This window comes from Carassius carassius, chromosome 10 (assembly GCF_963082965.1).
Source record: "Carassius carassius chromosome 10, fCarCar2.1, whole genome shotgun sequence".
NCBI lineage: Eukaryota > Metazoa > Chordata > Actinopteri > Cypriniformes > Cyprinidae > Carassius > Carassius carassius.
In genome coordinates this window covers 11,119,814-11,129,518 of record NC_081764.1, presented here as the reverse complement: position 1 = coordinate 11,129,518, position 9,705 = coordinate 11,119,814, and the positions used below count along the sequence as shown (strand labels likewise).

General features: G+C 34.5%; 1 protein-coding gene across 1 annotated transcript in view; it reads left to right on the top strand.

Annotated features, from left to right (window-relative positions):
- Positions 1-9,705, top strand: part of LOC132151773 (P protein-like) — an 89,636-nt gene continuing 79,931 nt past the window's right edge. Inside the window, exons 1-9 of the mRNA XM_059560131.1 lie at positions 1-337; positions 1,563-1,818; positions 3,878-3,973; positions 6,026-6,199; positions 6,438-6,495; positions 6,619-6,691; positions 7,234-7,394; positions 8,040-8,122; positions 8,370-8,523. Coding sequence (XP_059416114.1) covers positions 1,589-1,818; positions 3,878-3,973; positions 6,026-6,199; positions 6,438-6,495; positions 6,619-6,691; positions 7,234-7,394; positions 8,040-8,122; positions 8,370-8,523 — 1,029 coding nt within the window. The 5' untranslated portion in view covers positions 1-337; positions 1,563-1,588. The remainder of the gene's footprint in view (positions 338-1,562; positions 1,819-3,877; positions 3,974-6,025; positions 6,200-6,437; positions 6,496-6,618; positions 6,692-7,233; positions 7,395-8,039; positions 8,123-8,369; positions 8,524-9,705) is intronic.

The window sequence follows — 9,705 nt, the reverse complement described above, 5'->3', positions numbered from 1 at the left end:
CACAGGGTTTCTTAAGGTCTGAGAGAAGAGGAAAGAGGCAGGGCTGTTTATTCATTCTCTTCTGTCTGTGTGTAGAGTTTGCTGTGGGTCACTCCCTCCATCTCCTAAAAGTCTACCATTTCCATTTAAGAGTGAGCATCCTCCTCCTCCTCCTCCTCCTCCTCCTCCTGAGCTCATGAAAACCTGCAGCCTGTGTGCGGCACTCGTGAGCCTGCCAGAGCCGTTCGGACCAGCTGGGTTTCTTTTTTGACTTTTTCATTTTTATTTTAATGTTATAATATCATCATCAACATCATCATCCTCCTCATCTCGCCCATTTCATTCTCTGAATTGGCAGGTAAGAAATTCAGTTTTGTTAAAAAAAAAAAAAAAAGAAAGAAAGCTAAGAGTTAAATTATACAGGATAGGTAAAATAAAATAAAAAAGGGATCTTTTTGATTACTAAACTGCAACAGTGAAGTGAATTGACTTATAATTTGCTTATATCTAGTTAACTTTGTATGTTATTTGAATGGTGAATATAATTTAAGACCCTTATATATTCAGTACTATTTTTATTAAGTGTATTTCCCTTTTATATAAAAGCAAATCAACACACACACACACACAATCAAAAAAAAAACCTTTTTGTTTTATTTGAACTGGTCTCATTTTCACATACAGTATTTGTACCGAAGGCATTTTTCAATGGATTAATATTTCTTCCCACACTGAGAGAGAGGAGGGAGGGGGAAAAGAGGAATGTACAGTAATGTCTGGAGAGTGTGTGAGAGATTTGTGTGTGTTAAGGTTCTTAAATTAATATTGCTCTGTTTCAGAGGTAAAGGCTCTAGCTCTGAACTATTAAATAAGTAAATAAATACAAGCTGCAAATCCATTTGATTTCTTAAAACTAAATTGAGTAAAAATGTCATTTATAAATAATATTTAAAAAAAATTAAATACTATTTTGAACCACTGTTTTGACAAATAAATATGAATTTAATATGAATTTGAATCTCTCTCTCTCTAAGCTGTATATAATTGCAGAATGACTAGCTAGTAAAATACTAGTAAAACTACTAAAAGGTACATAAATCAAACATGTACTGGTCACATAGCCAATTAAGGAAATTATTTAAAAAAAATTTTTTACTTAATAACAACAGTAAAGATTGTAAAGATTTGTATTTTTCTAAAGCTGTGCATATGTAAATAAATAAATGTGTTTTAGATGCAGTACATCCATATTGTTTGTGTCAGCTCATATCCAAACAATAAGGTGTGACAAAATTAGTAATTATAATGAGTCTTGATGGAAAAAATATGACTGTTATTCAACTGTATTTGCCATATGCCTGGGAAGCACTAGAGGGTGCCTTTGCACCCTTATGGAATAAAATCATACACGCGCAGTTCTGTATCTCTAATTATTTATGTCTGTACATCATTGTTCTGTATGTGGCAAATAGAAGTTATTTTTATCTGGAAGTGTAAGTCTCATATGATGCTAGCTACCTTAAATATGAAACCTATGCTACATTAAAAGATAATTTTATCTCAGTATTCCCATCCTCCTACAGTCGCGGTCCAGTGTGCCTGAGTGAAGATGTACCTGGAGAATAAGAGTAATATTGAGGTGGAGATATCTCCAACCGGAGGACAGGGTCACTCCAGCAGGGTAGGCCGCCGAAATTCTGACAATGTGGCTGGGAACTTTGATGAGCTTCGTCTTCTGGAGGGATTCTCTGGGAAAAGAGAGACGCAGAAATTGCAGCAGGCTGCAGCCATGCCCTCGGGACACTGCATAATCTACACTGACGTCCATCAAGATGATAGGTAGGAGGAAAGTAGTTTAAATACTTAATCAAGAATAAATACTGTTAAATGGGTATTTCGCTCCAAAATTAAAATGGAAAATCATCATATACTCATCCATCTAATTTTGTTCCAAACATGAATTACTGACATTCTTCTAGGGAACACAAAAGAAGTATTTTTAGGAATGTTTTTTAGTCCAGTGAAAATCAGTGGAGTCCAAAGCAACATCAGACCCCATTTTCATTATATGGACCACAAAAAAAAGAAAAAAAAGAAAAGAAATTAAGACATTTTTCAAATAACAACAGATGTAATGTAAAGGTATATTTTAGTTTTATATTTATTATATTGTAATTAATAATTAGTTCTTAGTTTACTGGTGCATTCAGGTTAACAATTGCACATCATAATTACAAGTGGGAGACTTGCAGAATCTGTATTGATGTACATTTTTTTTTTTTACAAATTATTATTAATATTTTTATATTTAAAGTAAATCTAGCTTGCATGAAAAATATGATAGTATTGCACAATTATGATAACTAACATATTATATAAATGTATGTAACAATTTAATTTGTAGAATCTTCATAATTTAAATAAACATAAGCTAAAACACAACAGCTTTCTTTATTTGTCATTTTGTAGTAGTTACAATTTTTTATTAACTTTGATAATTTTTCATCTTATTTACTCATTTATTTGAGTACATCAAGTTAAACTAAAATGAGAACTATTTTCTGAAATAAAATTTGTTAAACGAATTGTAGACATTATTTCAGTTAATGTTTTTTTATTAATTTTTAATTTTATTGTTTTAGTTTAGTTTTAGATAATTACTCTGGGTACATCGCCAACTTTCTCCACCCAGTGTGACTTGTCTTAATTACAACTTCTCAAATTGTAGAAATGAACTTTCCCGGAGGACTTGAATGCACCATATGTCAAAGATGATTTGGATCAATGGGTAGTCCCACCCCAAACACACTCAACCAGATTTTCAAGCTTGATAGTGCCACAGTTTTTAGACTCTTCTGGGATATCAGTCTACAAATGACTTGCTTATAGTTGTCCCTGCACAGTAAACTTTGGTAAGAGAAAGTATTTTAACAAAGTAACCACCTCTCTTTTGAGATGTTTCAAAGAAAGCTCATGCTGGGAAAGGAATCTTAATGTAAAATGTACTTTACGAATTCATTGTAACAGTGAACATCTACTATTATGGCTGACATTCAGCCGAACACATTTGGCAGATAAGGTCTTCAGAACCCTTAGTGAGAAACAGCTGCTTATCGGAGTTAATCAGGAGTTAATGAAAAGATAATAATGAAATAAATCAAATGTAATATTAAAATAATAATACTAAATAAAACAAAACACAGATCTCTGTGTGGAGAACTGGCTGTTGTCAGACTCCTTGTGCATACATAAATCTGATGGGATTATTACAATTAATGGCGAAAGGAATTTTTTAAAATGTAAACTGATATTTCCTACTGACAAGCTACAGCAAAAGATTATAATGCCTTTTTTTTGGGAAAATATTAGTGGCTTAAAACTTTTGCACATAACTGAAGATGAGGCACATTCCACTATCCTTGTGGTCAGGATTTAAATTTTATATGTGCATTATAGTTCTGTTTCTTTTAATAATACTCCTAAGTTGGATATTGGTTAAATGCATTACATAAGCCTGTCACTGACACAAGACAAAGTCACAAAGCAATAGTTTATTTCACAATAGACCAGAAGGATGGCTTTTATAATTGTTATTAATCTTTCGGATGTGTACTTTGCTTATGTTAGCAAATTTACATTTATTTTATGAGCATGTAACTTAGACCTTGTTTGACACACTAGACCAGGATGTTTAATAAAGATGACTAAAGGAAGACCAAAAAGAAAGAATGACTTTCAGTTCTGCTCAAAGACTTTTAGTTCCATTTTATTTCAGCTGCCAGTTTTTATAGAAGAGTCATTAAAAATGGATGCCAAGAACTGATTTCTAAATGTGGCTGAGATGTTATTTATGACAGACATCACGCTCGGATTTAATATGTTTTTTCCTTGTTCCCAGGCACAGCTTCAGCGTGGTAAATTTCCTCAAAGGCAAATCCAACCAAGCCAACCACACAGAACAATCACCCCTTCTTAAGTTCCCCCAAAATGACAGGTGAGCCTAAATAGGTCCCCATTGGTTTTTGGGTAAGATTTGTTTATTTGACACCAGAATGTATTTATTTATTTGACTTGTATATATGTATTTATAAATATCAATAAAATCCACTGGCATTCCTACGAATGATCTTTTTTAATTAATAATTTGCGAACAGATCAGAGGTTGATGCACATTCAGTTATAATTATATATACCGAAATATAGAAATCACAGTTTAATGGCAATTCCTGCTATTTTAATATCAATGTATCGTCTGTTAAGCATAATAGAATACCATTTTTGTTTGCAAAGCGTTAACCACTCGTACAGAAGGAAATGTATCCCTCTTTCTTTCAAAGTTGCAGGACCTGTTGACTCAATAAAGATTCTGAAGGAATATTACCTGGGGTCTGTAATTACCGATCTCATTATCATTCAGTAATGAGAAAAAGTGGCTTTGTGACCTTCATTTCCAACAATTTATATATATATTTTATATATTACCAGGTTGAAGGCAAACACAGTTCCTCACATAATGTATGGCATTCTGATATCTTGAAGTGGTCTTGACCTCTATGTACTTCGTGATTAAACCAAACACTGCCTGCAGTACGGTATCTGAACTCTCAGTTGTCAGCCTCTATATTAATCGTTATTGACTCCAACACTAAAACCAGACTGGAGCACATTGCAATTCCAATTCGCTCAACCTGTCAGGAATGTTATGATTAGTCATGTTATTTGCATAACAATCTCAAAATTTCTATATAAAATATTTTGTATTTTTGTATATAAATCAATTATTTATTTATTTTTATGTGGGAACTATCTGTAATAGTTTTTAGTTCTTCAATATTTTTGAGTCATATTGTTTATTGGATTTCCTGATTTCCCCAGCATGAGTCCTTGATTCACCCATGTATCCCTACCAGGACTCTAAAGCCAGAGATTTTTATGTAACAAGAAAACTCTTAGTCATAAGGATTACACCTGTGTTTTTGTTTTGGTTTGGGTTATATAATGTCCTCTTTAGTGCTGAATATTCCTATTTTCCTGAAACATTATTTTATCAGGTACGTCAAGAAAAATCTCATAAAAAGTAGAGTAAGCTTTCTTAAGAAAATTGAAAGCTCAATGAAAATTCAAATGGAATGTATTAAATATTTGACTGTGTAAGAAACCCCTTATTACAGTGTTTCTTTTAGTTCTTGTTTAGTTCTTGTTTGTACTCTAAAAATATTACATTTTGTAGAAAAATGAATAAGAAAATACATTTGTGCAAGCAAACATTTAATTAAATGCTAAATTAAAATACGCCCTTTGTCATGATTGCAATTGCATGGAGTATATAATTGATGGGCCCTCTGCAGTACCACTGTGGACCCTCTGTTTAAGACCCCTAGTCTGTGTTATCATAATGGCCCTCTGAGATCAAGAGGCATACAAAGAGTAAAGTGTTGTCATAGTGCTAATATGGCTGGTTGCTATCTGCTGCCCTCAGTAATACATTTTTCATTCCCTCTGTAAGGCAGTGAGCTGAATGCTAATGCTGCTAGCGATTACATTGTGTTCTCAGTCGGAATAATGTATCTTGCTGCCTATAATCAACACAAAAGCCTCTAGTTATGTCTGGGCACTTAGGTGTATCCACTCTTAGCATGAATTTGTCAAAGAACTGTGTACCATAATAGGCTTTTAACACCTTTCATTGTTTTTAATCGCTGTTGTGTGGCTGCAATTAACATTTAGATGACGGATCGCTTCTTAGCTGCAGGAGTGATGTGTTACTTTGAATGATAGGATTGGATTTTCACTACTAAATTTAAACCTGAAGTGTTTCATTTCCATAAGACTAGCGGCAACAAATGTGAATGCAAAAATAATGATTATTGTAAACAAGTTTCCCGAGTTAAACTAATTAGTTTTACCACTAAACAGATAGTCCCACTCCAAACGCATGCCATTGGTTGAGTCAGAAGTCAATATCTTGGACTGCTCAAACAAACAGAGCAACGTTTTGCAAGCATCACAAGTGTTTAATACACAGTTTTTCTGCTGTTCTGTGCAGTATGACCTACATGACACTGCATGAGCCCAGCCTGGGATCTGGAGAGGAATCATGGGAGGCCAGCTCTGCTGAATTGGAGAGGAGGTGCAGGCTGGGTAGTGAGGTGGCCAGTCTCTCCCACATTACATCCATGGATAAATGTGAACATTACTTCAAACTATCATCCCCCATCAGGTACGGCATACATACACTCAAAATTTGGGGTTAGTTATATAGACAGATTTCCATCCATCCATCCATCCATCCATCCATCCATCCATCCATCCATCTATCATGTGCAGGAGAACCATTAAATGGTTGTAGAAATCCCTTTACTCTAGCTCCATAACTCAAAATTCTGAGACATTAGATGTGTTTTTGTTGCAAGGTAGATGACATAACTAAACATGAACCTAAATTTGCTTTTAAATAGGTGTTGCTTAAGGACAACAAAAATCATCACCATCTTCATCATTGTTGTTCTCTGTTCAGTAAGTTTTTCAGTCGTCAAACCTACTCAACAGCTTTTGTTATATAGAATAATATCCAATTATGATTGTATTACAAAAGCTCAATGATTTTATTTGTCTAACTATATTTATTTGAATCATCAGCTGTTTTTCAGCATGTATCCTGACAGGGAAAGCCCCTGGAGGATGCTAGCAGTCTCATCCACCGAAAGCTTCTGTATCCTTCCCATTTGTGTACTTTAGAGAATCTGCATTGTTTGGATTTGCACTGACTAGATAAATAAGAATCATTAATTCACAAGTCAAATATTGTGATGATGCATGCCACTGCGTTAACTCCTCAGACCCTACTGGGATTTTTTGGTTGGTTCGGAGATTGCACTGAAGGGCTGCGCTAATTCATTTCCCTTTCTGTGACAATCTCACCATCTGCTATTTACAGCGGCCTGTGTCATGGTAACAGTCTTGCCTATGACTTTGTGCATAACAACAGATCTGGCTGATACTTCCAGCAATCTGTGAGTCCTGGAGAGCTGGAGAGATGAATGTGAAGAGTGAACAATGCACTGAAGTGCTTCAAAGTACCTTCTGCTGGGGGGAGGGGATTGTCTGGCCAAAATGAAACCATGACCAGCTGACATCTGTTTGCAAAAATTGTTCAAATCACACAGGTTAAAGCTTGATGGATATTTAGTGTCAGTATTTTAATTTGTTTCCATAATTCATGGTAGTTTTTCTTAACCTAACTGATCACTGTAGCCATGAATCTTACTGATTTTCGTGACAACTCCCTGCTGAAGCTGCAGGTTGGTGGGCCATTTTTGGGAGGGATGGAGGCAGTACAAGAGGCCCAGGAGTATATTCTGATCCAGGTGGAGCAGACTGAAGATGCAGGGTCTCGCCGGAGAAGAACTCAACAGGTTGGAGATGTTTCAATATATCTATTGCTTTATAATTCATTTTGTGAAACATTTAGCTTGAAAGTGTGTTTTTTCTTTAATAAAATAGTTTGGGGTCAGAAAGAGATTTAATGTTTTGAAAAATCTCTTTTGCTTGCCAAGACTGCACTGATTTGGATCAAAATTACAGTAAAAACAGTTTGAATTTTCAGCAGCCATCATTTCAATATACTGATTTGGTGCTCAAGGAACATTTCTTATTATTATCAATTCTTATAATGTTAAAAATTTCTCTCATTTCTTATGTTGAAAACAGTTGTGCTTCTTAATACTTTTGAAGAAGCCGTAATATATATATTTTTTTCAGGATTCTTTGATAAGTAGTAAGTACATGTATTTTCTTAAAAAAAAAAAAAAAAAAAAAAAAACCTTACTGACCACACACTTTTGATTGGTACTACATTCTATAGAATAGAAATAAAAATATGTATTTAAATGCCTTATAGTTTGATTGTAAAGGCATTTATACATTTTAAGGAGTCACCTAAAAGTATCCAAATACCTTTTCAGGATGCTGTATGTAAAACGTATATAAAATGAAAATGAAAAGATTAAAAAAGTTTATTCTATACATTCAGAATATAAATTCTAATGTTTTTCTAACAGGTGCTTTATAACTGGACTATACCATTGCATTCCCAACGAAGTGACCAAATTCTGAGAACAAGGACATTCGAAATGGTTAACAGGTATGATTGCCCATTCCTCATCAAACAAAGACATTTCAGGTTATATGGTGCACTTTATTGCATCTATTGCTGCATTTAAAAAAAGGAGATTAATCACACTACTGTCATCAGATGTGAACTTTGCTAATTTGCTAATAGTTCAGTAAATCTGAAAATGTGATGATGTTATTTTTGCAGTAGCTCCTGTCCTCGTATATGCTTTATGTGTCTCCATCTCTCTAATCCGTCTCTTTCTCTCGTCCTCCAGCGCTCCTGTTCTGATCAGTGTGCAGGCCTTTCTGTTAGACAGTCAGGTGGTTCCTCTGTCCATGACACACCAGTCACTCTATGTAACCGTGGAAACCCAGGTGCTTATGGCTGGATTGATCCTGGCAGGAGTCTATGTGCTCATCATCTTTGAGGTAAAATATGAGGTGTCGGTGTGAAGACATTATTTACACACCGCACAATAATCCACTCAATGGTCTTTCCATATTTCATCCCCATAAACAAGATCATCTTGGCTGTTTTGCCACATTGACTGTGTGGAGTCGCCTGAGATGTGTGTGCACACATCTGTAGTCTTTCAGGAAGAGTAGATGGCGTGCTGGTTATGTTATGTTATTTTTTTATTTTTACCTGTACCTCTGTTGAGCACTAGAGGTCACTGGGATCTACCAATGTTAACAGGAAGAGCTTTTACTCACTTTGATTCCACAAGAAATATATCCGATTTTTGGAATACCAGAAACTGACTTTAAATTGGATTACTTGAATTGGATTGCAAAATTGCTTGAATTTTATAGCAAGACCAAACTGTATTAGTGCAAATGTTTGAAAGCAGTTTTGATTTTTTTATTTTAAATTGAAAATACAGGCTTTAAGCCTTTGAAACATTCTAAATGAAATATTATGAAGTGAAGTCAAGAAGAAGGCTCCTGTACAAAATGTCAGATGTGCCTTGCTTCCTCTGAAACACAAAAAATTCCTACTTCAATTCATGCTGGATAACATGGATCATTCAGAGTTTGTGCAGCTTTAGTGCTGCTGTCAATCAAATGAACATGAGGCAGACTAAGTCATTCTGAAATTCAAGTTATTTTAAAATTAAAATATTCACTCAAATGTTATAATATCATTTGGTATAAAAATGTAAATTATAAAAGAATACAAAATAGGACCATTGTCACTAGTACTTGTAAAAATGTACTTTGAAATGAATCATTTCTGATTTTATATATTTACTTGTTTTAATTTTTAGCTTTTTTTTGCTCACTGTACATATCTGTTAGTCTGAACAACAACTCTTAAATGATGTAGATTATTACAGAGCCTTACAGCAAAACACTCCTCCACATTTTTAACTTCATCTTCTCCCTGTAGTGCACACTTTTTAGAGTTTGCGAGAAAGTGGCGCTTTAGTGTGGCTCCAGGGGGACATGAGGGCAGAGGGGACCTCCCTTCCTAATTACATTTATTTCTTCAGGAGGGACAGCATTCTGCGTGTCGAAGAGTTTAATTAGACCTTTGTGAGAATGCTAATGGAGACTTTGGGGGCCTATGTTTCCACTTTTACCGTTAAAACTAAAGCTTCATAACTATGA